The 22,602-nt window shown below is 38.2% G+C and overlaps 1 protein-coding gene across 10 annotated transcripts in view; it reads left to right on the top strand.

Annotated features, from left to right (window-relative positions):
- NFIB (nuclear factor I B) overlaps window positions 1-21,972 on the top strand; it is a 213,663-nt gene extending 191,691 nt beyond the window's left edge. For 7 of the 10 annotated variants that reach the window (XM_044427761.1, XM_044427760.1, XM_044427759.1 and 4 more), the window contains 2 exons: window positions 3,758-3,846; window positions 15,976-21,972. In XM_044427761.1, the coding sequence (XP_044283696.1) occupies window positions 3,758-3,846; window positions 15,976-16,105 (219 nt within the window). In that variant the 3' untranslated portion in view covers window positions 16,106-21,972. The remainder of the gene's footprint in view (window positions 1-3,757; window positions 3,847-15,975) is intronic. The other 3 variants (XM_044427764.1, XM_044427763.1, XM_044427766.1) reach the window with 1 other exon arrangement.
- Window positions 21,973-22,602: the final 630 nt, after the last annotated feature.

The raw sequence follows: 22,602 nt of genomic DNA, 5'->3' as shown, positions 1-22,602 counted from the left end.
AGCACTGCTTTGTGTGCAAGTAAAAGTAAGAAGTCTGCTCAGTATATTTTCATGGACCACTTTAACTATATGAACACTGAATACTTATTTCTTCCTGTGTCCGCATTTTCTTACAAAGTTCAGTGGGCCTGCTGCATCAAAATGTTTAATTTTGAGGAAGCTCTTTCATTGGAGCACATGAAAAATATGACATCAAAATCTGAGCAGCCATATAGATTTTTTGGAAAAGAGCTGCAAGTAAAGCATATTGCTGCTGCCGCTGCCATCCAGCTTCCTCAGCTCAGGAGTGTTCTCTGTATATTGTATCCAGTTGTACCTATCCATTAATACAAGGTGTTGGTTCCATCACAAGCCTTACAAATGAGAATGGGCCAGGGAAGACAGTTTTCCCTGATCCTCCCTTTGTTGTGAGGTTGAGGTAGGTGTGGCTGAAAGTCAGTGACTCACCCAAAGTCACTAGTGAATTTAATTGCCAACTAGGGAAGAACCCTGGTCTGTCAAGTCCCAATCCAGTTTTCTAACCAGAATGCCATACTGATTCTTTCCCTGAAGTTTCCAGTATCAGCTTCCCCACCCAACCCACCCATGCTCCAGGAATACAAAGGGAAGTAAGAAACAGTGAAAACATCTTCCCTCTTTATTAGAAGTCTCCACTGGATCCAGGACTTTTCTGTGACTGAAATGGCACCAATGGATCCAAGCAGTGGTATCCATCTCTATACAAATCTTTCCCAAGACTCCCTCATGAAGGAGGCTGTTAGTTTGTAAAACAAGAGTGAGAAATATTTATGGCTCTTACCTCCCAAGTACCAACTAAAAGAAATTAGGGAAACAAGAAAATAGCACAGTGTTTATTCTTTCAGGAGGTGAGACAGTACATAGAACAGGTTCACATGCAACAGAGTATTCCCTAGGTGGGGATCTGCTTGATAACATGTGTTCTGCTTGATAACATCAGATATAGCACCTAGCAAAAGAGAGAGAGAGAGAGAGAGCGCGCGCGCACGCGCGCGTGAGCATGTTCAGGGATCCTCTAGAACAGCATTCAAAATAGCATGAAACCATGTATCTTGCAGGGGGCGGGGGAAGTAAGCATGTGCTTCCCAGGCTTTTCATTCATGCATTCCAGCTGCAAGTTTTGCATGCGGCTGATAGCATCACAGTTAATAAGGTGTGTACTAATTTACAAACAAGTCAGGAACATAAGGTAGGTCTCCTCTATGCACTATATCTGTTTACAAAATAGGCTCACAGTAGATTTGTGTTTTTTGCTCTGTTCCAGTAAGAGGAATAAACAGGATTATTGTATCCTCATTTGAGATGCACATATTTCCCAGAATTGGATTTGGAATAACACATGCAGTGTCAAACAGACACTTACTGTTGTGCATACATCTTTGGAAAAGGTCCTCTAGATGCATGTGCATATATATTTGCGTAATTGAACATTCTTGATCGGATGCCTCATTGTTATTGGAGTGTATGCAAACAGACATTTAAAAACTATTCTTTTGTGCCCATGTGTGCCCGATACACATATCAAGTATTGTTTTTTCCTGAAATTGCCAAATGCATTCAGTTCCTATCACAATTGTATTATTTCCTCACCACTTTTGATAAGAAGATAGTAAATTAGTAATGAGACCAATCTATTGATATTTGCATGCTTTGTAATCAACACAAAGGTTCTATTGATTTGTAAAGTTGTAAAACCTTTTGACATGTTTAACAAACAGTCAGTGGGTTAGTTCTGATAATCACTGCATTTACAGCCCAGCTGGATTACTATGTGTACCATTCTGAGTATTCATCCCTTGTTGAGGGTTGCCATAGTTTGCCACGTTGTGTAAGCCAAGGCAGCATAGGTTATTTGAGGATTAAATAACAGACTATGGGTTAGGTTCAGATGTAACAGACAGCAGCCAGGGTTGGAGAATGCTTTGTTATTTGTTCCACCTGGTACTACTTGTTTATGGTTAGCCAGGGTTTGTTTAAACCAGTTTGTCAGTCAGTTAGAAAGCTGTTTTGGTCAAGTGAGACATCATAAAGCATAGTGTGATGTGAAGTCTGAACTGAGCCTGAATATATTTAATGGTTCACATGTGAATACTGAATTTACCAATTTTTCTAATGAAAATTCCAAATAATTCTTTATGATATAGATGGAAGTACTTGCGGCAAAACCTACACAACAGTAGGTTGGCCATGCTTAGTCTACAGTCTGATAAAGTATGTATGTAATAAAGGTTACCAACTTGTGCCAACCCCTCCACATCCTATTTAACCTCACTAAAGTTCAAAAAGATGTTTAAGCATTGCAAAAACTTCTAGGAAAGAAGTTTGGATTTACTTATATGTGTCAGCAGGCATCTCCCTGAGCTCATGGTTCAGCCACCATAGATAGAGATGTTAGTAATTGGATGGCATACAAAGTAAGTAAGTAAATAAATAAATGGCATACTTCTCTGAGCATAGTTGCTCTTATAGCTGTACCTGAGAACTATTTTTGGCTGGAATGCCCCTTTTCTGGCTTATTTCATATTCCTGGTTGTTTTTAAAAGGTCTCACTGAGTTCTTCAGATAATAATAAGAAAACAGTCAAGGAAGGTCCATGTTTCCATGTCTGAAGACTCAACAGCAGGAAGCCCAGGAGGGAAGCAGGCAGACAGGGTCAAGACAGGGATTATTATCTTGTCCTTAGCATATGTGTTTCTCAGGAAAAAGTTTAATAAATTGAGCTGTTGTGGAAGTGATTGCTTTCACTACAGCGTGGATCTTTTAGAGGCACTTAAAGCTTTTCATGGAGCAAAAAAGAAGTAGCATTTTTCTACATTTAATCACAGTCATCTCATTTAATTCAAAGTGGCATATGATGCATGGTGTTTGCTAGTGTCATTTATAGCATGGGTGTGCTATATTCAAATCATACTTTTTCCTATATTTTCCTCACAAGGTTAGATGAGGCTTATTTTCTCAAACATAAAAATAATCGCTCCATCTTTTCAGGAAATCTGCTAGCACTGTAGGGCAGCTGCTAGACAAACGGCTGTATAGGGTTACATGAATAATTTTGTGAAGAGCAGTACTAATGATTTGCTGATCTGGGAAGAATTTGTTTCAGCTTACATGTAATGCATTCCTCACTGTATTTCAATGCTATTATTGTGAGTCTAAAACTAGATTAGATTATTTTACCACTGCATGTTAAGTGATGCCATATTGAGTAACACTAAATTAATCACCCTCTATTACAAATGCTTCCACCTTCTTAAACAGTAAGATAAGGTTATTATGTATTTTTGGTCCTCTTTCTTATAAATTGCATGTCATCTATGTATCACCAATGCATGCTTTCAAGATACTATTTTTGTCCTTTTTTCAAGTACATGGAATAAGTTTGTTTTCATTTCTTTTTAAAAAAATCACTATTGAACATTAACATTTCTTTTTCCCCCAGCTGAGTTTATAATATAATTGATTGCTAAATACCAGTTACTTTTTTATGCTTTTATTAATATAGAAGAAAATCCAAGTAGCATTTTTGTAATGTGAGAAAAATTAGGGTTTTGTTTTGTACAATATGGGTTCAGTTTTTATTTTTTAAATTGTTGCTTTTTTAATTTTACATTACTACTACTACTACTAAGGGATGTAAGGTTTGTGCCATGTAGAGTGCTAGTTTGCATGCATTCATTTAAATACTAAAAAACTGTAGTACTGCTCGATCCATATCTGACTGCTAGGTTTCAATTGACAGCTGAGGATTTGTGACTGGACCATGAATCAAAACGGCAGGCATTTATACCCCAGTGCCAATGAGGATACATTGGGAATTACTTGGCAAAGGTAAAATTTTAATTATTTCCAAACCTAAACTATCTTGGGTTCTTCCTTATCTGTTTTAACTGGCCTCCAGGAATATATTTGTTAAAATCTTAACTAGAAAATATCTCTGTAAAAACTCTTGAGTTACACATTTTTGGGAAGCTGAAATGAATCAGTTTAGCATTTGAGGCACTTAATGCTTATGGTCAAATATAACTTTTGAAACTTTGTGAATGAAACAAAATGCTAAACATTTACAGCTGCAAGTTTATGTGGAGAAACATATATTGTTAAAAAAAAGTGACAAGTATGGAAAGTGTCTAATTTGGGAAAATGTTTATGTATAATACTCAGATAAATAAACATTTTAACAAGTCCAGTGCTTGATATGAATTTAAAACATTCATATGTCCACTGAGGTAAGGCAAAAGCCACATGTATTAAACTCAAGTACCAATAATTAGCATTAAACAAATCAACTTAGTAGCTAATTTGAAATTACTTTGAGATGTACTGAATAGATGTGTGCGATAGAAAATGGATAACTGTTTATTCAGGCATATATCTAAGTTAACTCTAATTGTGGGGTGGTGAGGGATCTGTTGTCTGGACCCTTCTTTACAAACCGGTGTCTGACTTGATTCAATAAGGATTTAAAAAAATAAATTTCTCCTTTTCCTCCCTCTGCAGAGGTATCCCCAACCCTCAAGAATAGGTTTTCTGAGCCTTGGGGAATGTAGTGGAGAGGAGTGGGAGAGGCCCATTGGCAAATGGACCTTTGCTCAGACTTCTCCAGATTCAACAAAAGATCTTGAATAAACTGCAGTGGATAGTCTGTTGATCACTAAAGAGGCCTATTTTAGCATGTGGTCTTGTAATAGTCCTAATTGCAAAGTTTGACATGAAACAGCAGTAAACATTGCTAATATTATCTGTACCAAAATTTCCTAGCAAATATACCAATAAACGAATGAAATAATACTGTTAAAGGCCAAAAAGGATTGGCTTGTTTCAACTGCCACATGGTTGGTAGGAATTACACATTTTTGTTGCAAAGACTTGTTAATGGCTAGCTTTCCACCTCAAGAGATCAGACAGCAAAAATAGTTTATTTAGGTTCTCTTTAATTATTCAGTAGTGATGCACAGCAGTAATGTTCAGCCATAAAGTGTTTATTCTGCATGTGACTTTATTTTACTGTTGAAATTAATATAGAATTCTTGATTTAATGTAAAAAGATAATTTTTATAATTTATTTGCAGTTATAAGAGCTAGACATTTAAATGTGGTCATGTCTAACTTTTCCTGAACTGTTTTGTCTCTCTGTGTGTGTATATGTGTGTTTAAACAAAGAGCAGCCACAAAAAGGTTGTGGGCAGGAGAAGGAAGCTGCTTAACTCTTTCCTTTTGGTTTGCAGGGAATGCTCAAATTCTCTCTCTCTCTCTCTCTCTCTCTCTCTCTCTCTCTCTCTCTCTCTCACACACACACACACACACACACACACACACACACACACACCTTTTTTCCTCAAGGAGATTTTGAACAGGGAAGCAGTTAAGCATCTCCTTCACATACTCTTCTTCATTGAAGCTTTCTGTGTCTGCTTTTTGTAGTAAAAAAATCAAAGGAGAAATACACATGATACGTGTATTATGTAATATGTCCTAATTGTGAAGGATATGCTTAGTCTTCTACCAACATGATTTTTGCGGCAGGTCATTCTCTTCATAGCCACATGCAAATAAAAGTTAGATACTTAAAGAATCTCTGTCATCAGTTTCAAGTTGACTGTGTGGCTGAAATCTGTATGATTTATTGTTATGATTGCCAGAAGTAACAAGCAATGTTTTATAAACAGGGTATACTATTCAGTTTGTTGATTTTTTTATCTAAACTTAGATGTAAAATGAAAGTCATGGGATCATGTAGTCCAAAGTCCTGTCTTTAGGTATTTTTTACTCATGCCCAGTTTACTCTTGCTAAGTTCTCTGAGAACATTTTGCAATTTATTTATGAACTGCTTTTATAATTCAGGTGTTCCCTCTTAACATTTAACCTATATCTATTTATGTGGGGTTTGTGTCCTATTGTTTCCAGAAGCAACAAACAGTTTTCCCCCATAATTTGTATTGTTGTCTTCAAATATTCAATCAGTTGACCTTTCCGTCCGTCCGTCCTTCCTTCCTTCCTTCCTTCCTTTTTTAACTTAAAATTCTGTCAACTTCAAAACTTCCCCAATAAGCAATCTTTCCCAACTTTCCCAGTATACTTTGCTTTCTTAGTCCTTTTATTCTCCTTCCCTTGTTTCTTTTCAATTTGTCATTATTCTGCATTGTGGTGCCTATAACTGGGCATAAATGCTGACCTTACCAACATGGGTCTTTCATTCATTCATTCATTCAATTTATAAACCACACCAATAGTCCTATATAGTACTCTCTGGATGGTGAACAATTGAAAGCAATAAAAACAAATAAACTACACAAATAATACAAAAATAGTTTTGACAATACATAGTCCCGGAATCTTGGATAGGATCATTCTGTTAGCAAACTGAACTAAAATATCATTTTATACTGGAGTACCATACTGATCAGTTATTTTAAAATTACTCATTTTAAGTACAGTCTCAAGTGTGCTGATTTTTCATCTATCTTAATGTCTAGTTCTTTCCAATTGTATATAAAGCTAAAGCTTTTTATCCAAGGGATGGATGGATGGATGGATGGATGGATGGATTTGTTGCGTTTCTATCTCAGCATTTTTCCTTTCGAGGAACTCAAGGCAGCTTACAGAATTCACCTCCTGCTTCCAACCTTATTCTCATAGTAACAAACATGTGAGGTAGGTTGGGCTGAGAGTCTGAGTGGCGCAAAGTCATCCATTGAGTTCCATGACTGAGTTAGAGCGACTAGAATCCAGATCTCCTGAGTCCAAGTCCAGCACCCTTGACCACAACACCTCACTGGCTCTCAAAACCAGGACCTTTCATGTATGAGATGAATGTGATCACCACCACGCTACAGAAAGTGTTGAAGAGACTCAATGTAAAACTTGGCCCTGCAGAATGCCACTTGGATTCTTATTTCAATTTCAAATTGATCTACTATTGATCTTTAGTTGATCTACTATTTTTATTCTCCAGGTATTCTGCCAATTATGTAAAACCCTTCACGATAATTAATTATAGAACAAATTTGTCAAAACATGGCAAAAACAGGAATTATGAATAGTGTCAAGGCAACATTTTGTTACGATGATCAGAACCTTGTTGGAATTCAAATGTAGCTAAGGCAGAGCCACAAATACTTGATAAACTAGAACAGTGATGAGCAGCTTGTAGGTTAAACATATGTAGGGCCATAAACAGTTCTAGCCAGTCTAACCAATGGCAAAGTATAATGGAAGTGCTCGGTCAAAATGTTTCAAGGGTCATGAGGTCCCCCACTCAAGTAGATCAAATTTAGGAAACAGCTTTGTCTGCACTCCCCCGACCACTCAGTAGTTCTGAAGGGTCTAAGTGAGAGGCAGGATTAAAAGTGACTTAAGCCAAATAATAATAATAATAATAATAATAATATAATAATAATAATAATAATAATAATAATTACACAGAGTTCTGACTTTCTTCTTTGGATGAGTTTTGAAGAAAACAGACTACACTTGTTGCACTGCCAGTCAGAACAATGAAAAAACAGGATAAATGAGGCTGCTTTTATCATTTTGTTTCTAGTCATTTTCTAGGTCAGAATTTATCCCTTCAAGCTCCTCGTCTTTGGAGATGATTTTGGGACCACACATAATTTCATCAATGAGTGTGATATAAGCTTTGGGGATACATTTTTTCTTTTATACCTTTAGTGAGAAGAGAGGTGATTGTAAGTGGAAATGATTCTCAGGAAGGATCTGAAATATGCAAAATCTTGGATAAGTGTATCCGTTTACAGGAAGTTGCTCACATAGTGGCATTTAGTGATCTGAGTTCTTATATTTATGGGACACATTACATGGAATATTTGCTCTAATTTGATGTGATAATTACAATGGCTGCCTCTGAGAGTCATATGGTTCTACAGAATTGATGCTTTCAGCTTGGCTACCTGTTTCCCAACCAGCTTTGACTGAACTTTGTTCTTCTTGAATCTTGATACTCTTAGCTAGATGATCTCTGCCATGTGAGTGAGGCGTAAAACGCTGAATCATTACTGAATCACCCTGTTCAGATCCTGCACAGGAAAGCTTGCAGTCCTTTTTCTTCATTAGGACAGAAGTTCAGTATTAGATTAAAGTTTCAATCTTAGACAAAGAATGTCTGTATGCAAAAATGGCAAATAAGGTCAAGTGTCTGTGACCTTTTTATATGTACTGCCCTATGACTGTAAACAGTTTCTGCTAATCTTTAAAATATGATTACTCCCAAACAAAAAAAAATTCATGCAACCCTCAATGGAAACCAACCTTGATGTTCTAACAACATTTCTACCTGGTGCAGTTAACTTTTAAGGGGTATGAAAACAAAATCATGAAGGGTTAGTTAGAACACCATAAAAAGCATAAGGTTTTTGAAAGCATTTATTGAAGAACAAGGTAAGGAGTATTGTCATTTTTTTCAAGCCAGGTTCCCTTTCAGTTGGGAACAGGAAAAAAAAAAGAAGAGTGAAAAGCAGGGGTGGGGAAGTGGGAGTGGGAGAGACACCAGTTACTACTTTCCAAACATTTTGTGTCTGATAAACTAAATGTCCATTTTAAAACCAAAATTAAAACCAAATCTGAGATAAATTCCACTTTAAAATCCCATAATGCCTCAACAAGACAGCATATATTGACTTGTTCAAATAATAAGAGCCATGTGGAAAAGCGGCTTTATGCAAGAAGGTTCCAGTGTGGACCTGCACCCATGAAGTTTGATTTTTAAGTAGCTTCTATACTTCTGTTGCAATATCTGAATAGGTAGATTTGGAGTTCATTGAAAGGGTTGAGTTGTTAGTAATTTTGAACATTAGAACGTTTCTGCCAAGCCTTTCAAAAACTGTGGCAGTGGTAAGGCATTTATTGTCAGGTATTTTAATTTATAAACCCCTTTAATGTTGCTTTGAAGGGTTAACTGCTAATTTAACATTACTTTTGCTCTGCCCAGGCATTAGGCTAGCATTTCCTGCTTTCACTTTGTTATCTTGACACAGAAGTACAGTACAACAGCTGGTTTGTTCTTAGAGCTCCTGAGGAGAGCCTTATTCTCAGAGTGCTGAATTTCCTTTTCAGCTTTAGCCGTGGGGTGTTCAAAATGTTAAACTTTTTAGAACAGCATTCTTTGCCCCCAGCCCCTCCAAAGGGCTGTGATGATAATGCTGATAAGGCAGCAGAATGGAATAAGCTTTGGATTGTGGGGGAAGGGCAGCTGGGAACCACTCTTGATGTCAGAACAGCCTTGTAGATTCCATATTCAAAAAAAAAAAAAAAAAAAACCAGGCAAACTTACAAAGAAGCAAATTATATCAAGTAACTTTCTTGCTTGCTTTTTAAGTTTGCTCTTTGGAAATAAATACTGTAGTTAGCTAGTTACTGTCCACATTTATATATTGGCTTGGGATAAAAATACAAACTCAGCTTTTGCACATAAGAACAATGAAATGAAAACATTGCTGATAAAATCAGAAGCAGTTGGGGGGGAAGCTGGAAGGATTTCTGGCTTTTATCAGTTTGTCACTATCTCTTATAGTTTCACCCAACTCTCTAATAAAGAAAGATGTGCAGAGAATTATGTTTCCTTTCCATCTAAGCACACATCTTCAGAACACTTCCTAAGAAATTAATTGTATTCCAGCCAGACTTGCATGCTGCCATCCCACAGGAAATGGGTCAGCAATCCATTAAGATGCCATTAGATAATCTAATTTGGAACTTAATCTCTAAATTAACCATGCTCCATACTTGAAGCATACTTGAGAGGGAGAAAAAAAGTTTGTTTGAATCGATAGGGGAGCCGAAGCGTGAAGAAGGCTGTTTGTTTTTTCTGTAGCTGTGGTCACGTCTCAAGCCGTCTGGTAACCAGGAGAAACCAGACATGATGTAATTCCAGATTGAACTTGAACTTCAGGGACTTAGAATGGGGAAACAATGGACCATACGAATCAATAATGTTCATTTTCCACATGATTATGTTTGGAGCTTTAAGTCAACCTTTATGGAGGAAGCAGCAAAAACTACAATGTGACCAAAAAGGAGAGATCCCAAGAAAATGTTGAAAAGAAAACAACTTTCCAACTATATTGTGAGAGTTGCAGTATAGATTCCAGCCGGATTAGAAAAGTTCTCAATCTGCATTAAAGCACTTGTTTGTTCTGAGAGCTCTTTTGTTCACTTAGGTAGGCTAAACTTAATCTTAAATTTCCTGTCAGATGATTTTGGCAGTGTTTTAGGGGAAGGAGGGGCATAGATTTTTTAAATTTGTTTTTATTTTGATTTTTGTCTCGTTAAAGAACAAAAATTAGAAAGAGCACTATTAGGCTCCATTAGCCATTTTCAGAAAATCACCATTTAATTTAATTTTATGTTATGTCATCTTCAACCACTTATTTAACTACTTATTTTTGTTTGTGAGCCATCATTCCAATGACTGTTCAGCATAATGTTTATCAAACCAAATAAATACAGTGCTAATTGTTATTTATATAAGTTCCTGCCAAGGTAGTTTCTAATGAACTGCTGTGCAAAGTGTATAATCAAGTTGCAGAACATTGGGGATGGGGAAGGATAGTAAATGTTTGTGTGATTATTACCTCTTTTTAAAAGTTTGAGAAGAAGCAAGTCAGGCTTGTGTTAGAGAAACAGGAATTGGCACCCCGGAAGCATAAATGCCTTTGGTTAACCTCTTCTGTGCTGTATTTCACTGGATATAAAAGTGCAGATTACTTGATTTTATTACTTTGTATTTTCAAATAAACCAAAGAATGGAGATGTTATTTTTTTCTTCCTATCTGAAACTACAGGGTAACAATAGCTGCTTGACTCTCTCAAATCAAAATACTCCAAATCAACACATATGAGGCCAGAAGGGAAGAGTCATGAGAATAGGTATCTCATTCAGGGAATACTGGGGCTAGCACTTCTGTTGAGTCCTGTGGCATGATCTAGTGTGGTGTCGCTCTTACAAGTGTAATGGATAGGTGACCTCAAAAGCTATGCATGCTTTGTGTGGGGGAGCGTTGTGTTCGAATTTGCATGCGTGGATTACCATGTATTTGAAGATTTTCACGGCCAGATTATACATTCAGAAATTTCTCCAGCATCAAGTACTGGCTTTGCTGTCTGTGGGGATGAAGATGCAGGACAGGCAAAGCTCAGGTTCTTCTGTCCTTTGCCTTCCTCACATGGGGAGAGGGACAAGGGACGCCCTTTTATCTGGTGCTTGCAAGAATTCTTGTAGGCTCTGAATGCATGCATTGTCTGGCTTGGCTTGTCCTCTGTGAAGGATAAGCAAAGCCCACTTGGACTGGCACTTGCAGGGACTTCTTCAAGCACCAGATGGGTGTGCACTTGCTACTCCTTGTTCTCTGATTGGAGAGAACAAGGGGATTCCCTGGCCTACTGCTTGTCCTTCATTGGGAGGGTGGGGGCATACAGGGGGATACCATTATAACCTCAGATCACAGATTGGCAGCAATGACTCAGTCATAGAATGCAAGGCTTGCATGCAGAAGCTCTCAAGTTTGATCTCTGCCATCCAGGTAGGACAGGGAAAACTGCCTGAAAGGCTGCTACCAACAAGTGTCAACAGTCTTGGGTCTGACTCACTTCCTGGGTATTCCTCCCCAGCTCTTCCCAAAGCCTCCAGTGGGTTCCAGGACAAGAGGAAGGGCTTCGACGGGGGCGGGGGGGGGCATGTTGTACCCATGTTGTTGATCATGCCTGATGATCTTTATGTAGCCTTATTTCTCTGTATCCATGTGTGCTATCTGTATCTTATGAGATTTTCTGGAGACAATACGAAACCATGTTAGAAGGCAACAAGCAGCCTTTAAAATGAGCTACCTGCGTGTGAAGGGAAGGAGAGAGGGAGATATGAAGTATTATTCTATCATGACCTGCAAAAGCCAGAGCCCCTTTGTTCCTGCTGGCACTTCCTGTACCCAGGAACAAAGAGATATCACAGCAGGATGGAGGAATGAGCACTGCCACCGAGACTGTTACACAGACAGTGGAAGCCAGTAGGTATCACAAGCTCCACATTCATGTGAGCAAACAAGTTGAGCCTCTGGTCTCCAGAGTACATTGAAGGATGAAAACTAGAGCCCAGGGACAGGGACCACTGATACCTAATTCAAAAGAAGCTCTCTAAAGACATGAATAGATACCAAACAATTTCTAGTTTTTCAAAGCAGGTATATTTTGGGAGAAGGAGGGAAGAAAGAGGGCAATGTTACAAGTTTGTCCTGCCCAGGCACCAGCTGAGTGGAGGGATTTGCTATTCAAACAGAAAAACACATTCTAAAATACAGGGATGTGGAGAAATTAATCAGTCACTTCCTGAGGTTAAAATGGCTGGGAGTCTGATTCCGTCCATCCCTCAGCTAGCAGCTAGGAAGTGTGGCTTATACTTGGTGTAATTAGAGAGGGCCAAGAATGTTCCTGGGGGTGAGGCTGTGAGATTATGTAGCATAATTTTCAGAAGCATAGTATGGGGACCTTGGGAAGATGGCCGCCTCTAGCAGCTGTCAGTTTTTCCATACTGTGCCCCTGGAATTAATATTTTATTGAATATATGTATGGTATACATTTCAACCGAAATAGATAGTAAACACTACCCCCCTCAAAAGAAAAAAGAAAGAATCCAAGGAAACACTAGGGTATAGTTCCCTCAGACCACAAGAAGGGCTTCATCAGTGCTAATGGTCCAAGCTCCTAGGCCTTGGCTTCCTTACTTCTGCCTTCCCTCAGGCCACACAGGTCTGTAAGCCCATAAAAGGTGGGGAGGGACTGTCCCAACAGTCCTCTCAGGCCACTGCTGTTCCTTTCAGGAACTAAGACACCTTCCAAGTTCCTCCAAACCTTCAGAATTGACTAGCCTGAAACTTTCAGTACAACCCAAGCTAAAGTATGTGTTCACCTTTATTTTCCCTCTTGCCCAATAAAAATATTCAAATGATAGATCAAATTTTAACAGTACCATGTGTATAAGAGTTAGAAATACAAGGAAGGATTATGAACTATTATTTATATGAGAAGCACTGTTTTCAGTTAGGATACCTTTTATGTGTTCGATGTCTTCAGGTGCTATATACAGAATTGAGACTTCCTTGCATGAAGCACAAAACTTAGCTTTTCTGCATTCTTTATGTATCTCTCCCCTTTTTCGCTATTGGCTCAAAGGTGACTCTGGTAGACATTATCAGACTTCAGGCATTAAGCATTACCATATCAGTAATGTATTCTGCAACCACGTGGCCCCTAGATAATATCTTGAGGGCCATAGAAGGGTTTGGGCCTCCTCCAGTGCCAGAAGTAGGATGCTGACCCTGGAGAGAGATCCCAACTATGAATCTTCTCTTTCCACAAATAACACCTCTCCCTAAAGGCCATAGAAAGCTCCATGATGGCTCCTTTTCCCAAGGTCAGCATCACGGCACTGGGAGAGAAGGGAATGGGTGCATTGAGATGGGCTAGTGGCAGAGGGGGGAGAGAGCATGAATACATCTGATCCAAAGGCCACTCGCCTCCAATCCTCACTACCAGCAGGGGCACAAAGCTAGATGTGCTCAGAGAAATGTCTAACGTAAAATCAGTTTTCAGAGGCCAAATAAGCCCCTGACTTTTCCTGTACCTTAGAGGCTTTTGCTAGCAGGGCTTAGGAAGAATGTAGGCCTCCAAGACTGACCCTCCATTGTATGCAATACTCTCCTATTTGATTGCACCTCTCAGCGGTTTTCAGTGGCAAAGTTGTTTACATTTTTATTATTTTTGCTTTATATGTTCATATAACCTACACATAAATATATATCTGGGTCTACGGTTTCAGGGGCTCGCCTTATTGGAAAACTTACTACCTGGACATTAAGTCTGGATAAACTGAACAGATAAACCTTGGCAACGCAACCCTGATGGGTCTCAGAAGAGAAGTTGTTTTAGAAGCAATTTATACATCACACTTACCTTGAGATACTAGCCATAATGTATCTGCCTTATGAAGAAACATACTCTATAACATTTGAGGAAAAACTTGATACTGGTTACTTTGGGACAGTCTTGTAAAACGTAGTATAGAAAATAATCTTGTGCCCACTTAGTCTTCTCTTGTATTGGTCATTCCCACCCTCCCCCTGCCATTTGCATGTGTAATGCTTTATTTTTGGGTTTGATCAAATCATAGTTTGCTGTTGCACCCATATCCTGGTTTCTGATCTTGGTTTGCAGGTAAGCTGTAGCTTGTTTAAACTCCGGTTGGCCAGTATTTGGCTCACAGCCCATAAATGGGCCTCCCTTGTTTTCTCTGCTCCCACTGACAGCAGCAAAAATCACAGCAAATTTTCAGGAAAACGAAGTATGTGTCATGTTTGCAAGCAGAATCTTGCTCCTTGAAGGCTCCTGTAAGTGCATTTTTTTTCAGGGAAACAAAGTCTAGACTCTCCATGTGTCTTGTTTCCCTGCATTAGTACTGTGCTTTTTGCCTTGTCAGTAATTACAGCAGTGGGGGTGGCGTGGGCCCTTTTAGTGGATTTGGGAGAGCCAGTGCAACACTTTCTAACTCCAGAAGTTACCCACTTTGCTTTAAACAAGAATTCAGGTATACTGTTTGGCTTGATCAAACATTAAGCAATATCCACAAAGGGAGAAGGGGTAGTACCCTGTGACAGGGCTTCTTTCCAGTCCATCAGTGGTTTGGAGAATCATCCCAATACTTCCAGTATATTATACTTGTTTTCATTGTTTTTCATGGCCTCCATGTGGTTTTCATTCCTGTACAGAGCCTATTCAAAGTGCTATAGACAAGCTGCCTGGCTTTACACTGTGTGTCTTCCCACTTGCACCAAGTGGCCACCAGCAGGATCCAACAGGGCTACAGAGGGTCTTGCAGATTGATGGCAATCTGCATAGTAAGCTATTCTAAAAAAGTGGGGTACAGAACACCCATAAGAAGGTGGCTGCTTTTGCTTTCTCCATGGCAAATACAGCATATACCATTCCTTAGATGATTGTAGCAAAACCTACGTACGAAAGATCTCAGGACTACTAGTGTCTTTATTTGACTTTAAGGGGCCATGGGACTCAAATATAGAACATCTTTTTGTTTAATCAGAACATATATATCTAAGCAACATGTCTTAGGTCACTGCTGCCCTGGTACCATATTTATAATACTAACGGAATACTGGCAGAGAAACCATTTCTGTTCAACTCTCAGCTTATAAGCCTCTGACCAACCAACAGCTGGTCAGAGGCTTATAAAATATTTGTTGGATCTGCATAGTGCCAGCATATGAGATTTACCCTTTCTTTGTCGAATCAACAAGTATATTTCATGGTGCACTTTTAACACTGTAATAAGTTTTGAGAAATTTGAGAAATACCTGCATAAAATGTGTTAAGTAATCTTTTCAGACACTTACTACAGTTTAATTTTGTTGAATATTTCCACTTCCCAAAATAAAAATCCCTCTGCCCTTCATTGCTAAAGTACTAAATGTGAAAAATGCTATTAATAGTAATTTGTTTTTACCTACAAAAATGATTTTGTTGTCCTCAAAGACACTGGAAATTAAAGAAAATAAAACTGCTATGTTCACCATCAATTAAGGTGGATTGAATTAGCAATATTTATCGAAACAAACTTCCATACAATATTAAATACCAGCTTTGTCTTGTGTGCCAGCTATACTCACAATATACTCTGTGCAGAGAGAATAAACTATTTTGTGAAACTAGTGCAGTAATCAGTATATACTTCATCCAGAATATTTACTTATTGACCCAAGATTGAGTAGTTAGAAAAATTAACACTGCTAGCAAATGATATTTTCATATTTCACTGTGACATGAGTTTAGACTGATTGTCAGAATATGCATTTGGGTGATATTCAAATGTTCATTCTGTTAATTCTTGCTGCTACATTTTAAATGTTTATTCTGCTCTCTCTTCTCTTTTCCCTCAACAGTCCTGGTACCTGGGCTAGCTTGGTCCCTTTTCAAGTATCAAACAGGACACCAATCCTGCCCACAAATGTCCAAAATTATGGTTTGAACCTAATTGGAGAACCTTTCCTTCAAGCAGAAACAAGCAACTGAGGGAGATCGAAACTGAACAAAATGTTATAAAAGAAAGGAAGACGGGACAAAAAAAATGAAGAAAGAAGAAACATAGACCAGCAATTGCAGCACTTACAATCACTAATTCCCTTAAGGTTGAAACTGTAATGGTGTTTTTTTTTTTTTTTTTAAAGAAGACGAAGAAGAAGGGTCGACAATATTTCACTGAAGAGTAGAAAGATGCTCCTCTTAAGTAGCCTTTGTTCTATGAAATCCACTGGGAAATAGATGTTCTGTCTCTGACAATATATTTTGACTGACTTTCTAGATGCCTTAATATTTGCATGATAAGCTAGTTTATCGGTTTAGTATTCTTGTTGTTTACGCATGGGATCACTATTCCTAGTTAGCTCTCAAAACAAAGGCTAGGAGGCATCCACAGAGCTGCATAAGAAAGAGGGCCATGGGCCAGCTTTTCACAGCACTCTGGTTTTGAAATATTTTTAAGGAAACAACAACAGCAAATCAATTTAATCTTTAGTTATCAACCCAAATTTATTTAACTTTGGCCCTTAACCCAACCTTTTCCTTGTGTGTTACCCAGTTTAAATTTTTCAGGAAATCATTTAAACAAACAGGCATGTTAAAGAATCAATGCCTCACTTTAGGTTTAAAAGAAGTGTTATCTTCTCATATGACAGTAAAAACAAAAAGAGAAAGACACTAAAAATAATTTCCCCCACTGAGGAAAAACACTTAGAGGCAAGTGCAATTTAAAAACTATATCTAAAGGGGATCATTGTTATAAGTCCTTTAGCCCTTGGACTCTAAATTGAGGGGATTAAAAAGAAGAATTTCAAAAGTATTTCGAACAAATTTATTTTCCCCTCAGTTGTAAAAGGGGAGGGGCATTAAAAGGCATTCATTAAATCAAGACAGATCATGTACTTGAGAAAAAGAAATTAATTGAAACACAGCACTTATGTTGAATTAGCTTCTGCCTCTGTTGAGGTATCTTATTTATTTAAAGTTACTGGCTGGATCAAGAACCCATAGAGAATAGGAAAGGTTCTATAAAACCTTAATCACAGAGACGGAGAGAGGTAAATCCATGTCACAGGGGCAAAGCTTACAGTTTACAAATGGGAATGCCAGGTTGTTGGGTTGAGGGAATTGAAATATATTTTTAAAAAATGCACTCTTTTAAAAAGCCTAATGACAGGGTGCTGAAAACTTGCATGGTGCTCTCAGAAATTAGCCTTGTTTGACAGTTTTTTCGCAATGACAGTAATGTGCATGGGCAGATACATTTTGCCTCGATGTCTCTATAAAAAATTAATTAAAACGACTCTATCCAGTAATCCTAATTTGCACGAAGTTATAATGTCCACATAACGTGCCTTGCCTTGAAATCTAAAAAGTGACATCACTACACTTGTTTTGCTGCATTTATTATCATTTTAAATCTTTACCATTTTTATGACAAAATATTTTGTACTCCAGATGGGAAAACAAAAAAAGTGACATCATGGATTTTTTAAGCAGTATAACTTTATCTCACATTTATAAAGCATATCATGGCTGTGTATAGTTGCCGCTTAAAAATTGTAATCGACCAGCAATATTTTCAGTATTTTGGTGTTTTTTCTATTAATCTTTCATGTTTTTCATCTTCCAATTAATATTGGGGGGAGGGGATTCAAATTTATACGAATTATGCAATACCAAGTTTTGCCTATGTAGGTAGTGCTTTTAGCTGTATTGGTTATTATAGGTAAGTACACAGATTTAAAAGACAAAAGATTAATGTATGCTTTTTGTTTGTTTGTCTGTTTGTTTGTTTTAATTGACCAAAGTGGGTACTGCTATTTTTGCAGTGTGATGAGGTCCTTTTGTGTACTAAGAGATGGACAGGGGATTTTTTTTTTATACATGCATATATCTATATATTCTGGGGTGGGTGGGAAGTATTTTTAACACTTGACAGTGTAGCTGTGAAGCAGTGCACCATTGGCTGGGTGAGGGCTACAAAGCGACTCTTCTGCCTACTGTGATAAAAATCTCAAAAAGGTGTCCTCTTTTTAACTTTCCACCTGGGGTGCAAGCTGAACTCATTTCTGGTTTTAAATAATGATGATGATGATGATGATGATAATGATGATGATGATGATTGAGAAATAAATAAAATAAATAAAGGATTCTGTTGGAGGCAGACTTGGCTTGAGGAAAAAAAAATACTCTTTTTCAATTTGAGACATCAAAACCCACAGAGAATAATAGCCCTTTTGAATTTTGCAAAGGTATCTCATCCTAGGCTATGGTATAAAAGCATATTTTAAGGAACGGGGAATCAGATGCACAGTATATATATGCTAATAAGATTTTTGTCCTCTGAAGGCATCTTAGCTCCCCCCTTGTAGATTCAACACAAAGTTTCCAAATACAAAATGCCTATGTGCTGTGTCATTTGTGGGGGCTTTCTCTAAGAACCGCACTATATGCTACAGTACTCACAGGGAAAGCAGCCAGCTCTGCTTCCTTAGGACCTTGAAGAGCTCCCCACCCTGCCAACAGGAAGGGTGTCTACGTGACCCTTTCCTCCTCAGAAAGAGCTAGTGCTTGAAGCTTGTTCCACGGGGCTCTCCCCCGTGGTGCGTTCCTGGCTTTGGCAGTAATGGAAGCAGAGAGCCAGCGCTTCAGTCCTTTCTTACCTGGCTTGCCTGTCGCAACAGTTGGGCTGTATCAACTACCTAAGTAGAGCAGACTCTTTCCCATGTGACTAATTGTAAGATGCAGCTGAAAGTGAGGAAAGGAAAACACAGGCCTTACTCTGTGTTTTTAAAAGCAAAGCCCTGTGCAGTAGTTAATATCCTACATATGGGATATTGTTAGGGTCACTGCAATATTAGTGCTCCTCTGTGTGCCGGGTGACCACACAGTGCCCATGACCAGGGGCAGGAAAGCAAGCCCATGTGATTATAAACTGCTTCCCCAATAGAAAAACAGTGTTCATACTGGTCTAATGTGCATGTTTTTCATAGCTGGCACAGCATTGTTCATTTTGGCCTTGGGTACCTGTACCTGCAAACAGTATTAAATTGAGAGGTTGCGCAGAGACTTGTATGCTGAGGCACAATTTTTATCTGCCACTGGGTTCAGCACATGTTCGCAGGCTGGCAGTTTGAACTATAATAAAATGATGAAGAAATGATCCCTTCAAATATATCCTCCTCGAAAACAAAATTATTAGGAAGAAGAGCATTCTGAAATTATAAAGCCCTCAGAGCCATGGGGATGCTCATGACAGGCTATTTCATGGGAATCTTGATGTTCACCATTTTACTCTTCCACAGCTGTGCCAGGAACCACCACTGAAATTGCCCTGAATTTTGAAAGGCAGCTTGATGCACAGTGTTTGTGGCTGCGTGATCCTTTGGACTGTAGCCTTCATCTCTATGAGTTACCACTTGAATAATTACTGCTGGTCTTTGCTGCAGTCATCTTTTTTTTCTGAAACATCTTCAGAGTGGCAACGAACATAAGCAGCAGCATGGGCATAGTCTTTCTGTAGGGCCTGCCTGGACTTCGAATTTGGGGGCTGCATCAACAGAACATTTTCTAAATGTGTTGCACCTGCAAGCCCACATGGAAGTTCCAAAGTTGTAGGCAGATTTTTTGAGGGTGGAGGTAAGGTTTGTTTTTAATGAAACCAGCTATGTGTTGGTTCTTCTTTTCTGAGTCTTAAGGCAAATGAATTAACTCAAAAAATGCATGGCTGTTGGGAAATAACTGAAATGTACAAGCAGCTCTCCTTGGGAATCACTTAATAATGTGCAGGAATGGACTGTGTGATCCAAGTTGACTGGAGGACAACATTTGTGCAGACGTTCAGCAGGATGCTTCTATAATATGGGACAGTGTGACAGGATGAAACGAAGATGAGTTCAGACTTTAAAGTGCAATAGTTTAAATGATCCCTTGAGAGGGCATAGTCTCACCTGAACTTTTTCAGATAATCCTTGTCTATTGTGTGAATGGATTTCCACAGACACTTAAATAGGGAAGACATTCTTATTTATCAAGGGCTAAATTGCTCTGTGATTTCCCCCCCTGTGATCCAGGCATTCGTCTTGACCGCACTGACGTACCAGTTAAGTACTCTCAGGGCAAGAGATCTCTGTGGGTTTTTCTGCCTTCATTTTTAATATCAAGGCCCATCAGAATGATACCTGCTGTTCCTAACTTTTCTCAAAGCTGAGAATTCTAGCATGAAACGTTGCAAACTCAAATCTAGTCTGAACCTCCTCCTTCATCAGGAAGTATATTCTGACTAAATCGAGCCACCCCGTTCTATGTGCACTGTTCTGCCTTTATTCAGTTGCTTTGCAGCCCTGGCCTCTTGGCAGTGCCACTGAAGTGTGTTTTCCCCTAGAATGACAGGAACGTTTGAGGCTTGACTAAGGAAAAAAAGGCAGTGAAGGAGACTGTACATAAAGACATGGCAAAATATTAAATATAGCAATATAGTTGTGCGTTCAGGTGGGCAGCTCCATTTAAAATATGTGAATGAACCTGTGAAGCTGCAGATAGAGAAGAACAGAGAATCTTCTTAATGAACCCACCTACCTTGTAGACAGTAATTTGTACACTGTATAGTTTTGTTAAGATTTTTTTTAAAGCACCCTCGTTTGTAAAGCTAATTTTTAGCAATTATAATGGAAATGTGTGTCATTTCCACTTTTAAAGTAAACAAGAATATTCCTTGTTTGGAAACTGGACTTGAGTTAAAACTCTCCAGTTTCTTAATTTATGTATTAAAACAAAACAAAAAAAATCTGTCCATGTTAGGAGATATTTCACTATGCTTGAAAAGCATAGATTACTAATCCTTTTAAAAGAAATTGTAAATGGAGAAAAGTTATATTTTATGAAGGTTATTTTGTTGTATTTAGTATTGGAAAAGTTGGGTTTTGGAGCATTTCAGAATGTTGGAAGCACCACTGTCTTTTTTTATTAGTATATAATGGCCTTTAGCAAAAGTTTTTTGTGATTGTTACATGATGGTATTTAAGAGTAGGTCCACAGAGCATTCACGACAGACAGAAAACTAAAACAGTACTTATGTCTCACATAGCTTGTGTCCTCAGGGAGCAGAAGTTTGGATTTGCAACTAAGAGCTTCATAAGGACTTATTGAATGAGATTGCACAAGGACATACTGAGCTTTGTCAGCGGAGTATGACCTGTACCTAAAAAAAATACTCTAAATTTGTGTACTATGTGAGATGGTGAAGGCTGCAGAAAGTTATCCCATATTCAATGTACAGTATTCACAATTAAAGAAATGAGTCTACAACGTTGCTGGCAGTAATGCCTTAAGCATGACATTGAATATAGTTTACATGTTTCTGTCAAGGTCTTTTGTTAACATTTACCAGCTGCATGCTTCCTAGGCTCTTACTTTATTGGGTTTCTAAAGAAAATGCTAAAAAAGAAATACAATGCATTGCAGACTAATCATGTTGAACAGCGAAAGCTCAAAATTGAATGTCCTACTCCATGCTGAAGGAGCTGAAACCTGCCTCCTTCATATTTGCACTTTCTGATAGTTCCCCTGTTTTTCTATTTCCTCAAAATTGTGTGGGTGTGTTGGAGCACCACAGTTGGAGGATAACATGGACCACTGGGTTTGCCCTTTGACCCTGCACAATGACCTTTGCATCAGCCAAACTTATTGCCATGACAACTCTTGTACTGTTTCCATGCCACAGCTCTATTAGTCACATTTGTTAATAGTAAAGGGGACAAAGTAGGAGACGGTCAATTTATACATTTTGTGTTGCAATTTTTTTCTTCAATGGTTGTAAGTAGTTTTTTTATATATATAATAAAAGGGTTCACTAGTTATTACTCTTTAGGAATATCTGTGTGTTGCAATTCAAATGTACGTTGAATTTGTGAAAGGGGCTTCAGTGCCACTAGCAACCCCATATGCTACCGCAAGCCTTTGATGCTTCTACTGCATGATAAAGTTCCCGGAAGAAAAAGCAAAACAAAAAGTTGGCCGAAATACATGGAAAGCAGCGTGAGCTAGTGACACTAAAGCTAGTCTTTGTATTACTGTATTTTTGACAGAATGGTTTTGAAAACTGTGCTACAGGGACTGATGTGGCAAATGTGTATCTATATGCAGAAGGACTTTTTAAAAAAAAAGAAAAGAAAAAAGAAGTATGGCTTATTATGCATTCTTCATAGAGGGCATTGAAGTTGCATGGACTAATAAAAGTTGATGCAAAATGAGAGAGAGAGAGAGAGAGAGACAAAAAACCAGCAAAAATGTTTACCAAAAAAAAAGTAAGAGAGAGAGAGAAAAAAAACAAAAACAAAAAACAAACAAAAAACAAACAAAAACAAATGACCAGTGCCTGTTCAGTTTCACAGTCTCTGTTGAGTTCAGTTGTAAATATGTTTCAGATAACATTTACTTCAAAAATTAAAAAAAAAATAAACGACAACATTGTAGAATGTGAGGGGGTG

This window comes from Varanus komodoensis, unplaced genomic scaffold (genome assembly GCF_004798865.1).
Source record: "Varanus komodoensis strain SLA01 unplaced genomic scaffold, ASM479886v1 scaffold19, whole genome shotgun sequence".
Taxonomy (NCBI): Eukaryota; Metazoa; Chordata; class Lepidosauria; order Squamata; family Varanidae; genus Varanus; species Varanus komodoensis.
This window is presented reverse-complemented; position numbering and strand designations above follow the sequence as displayed.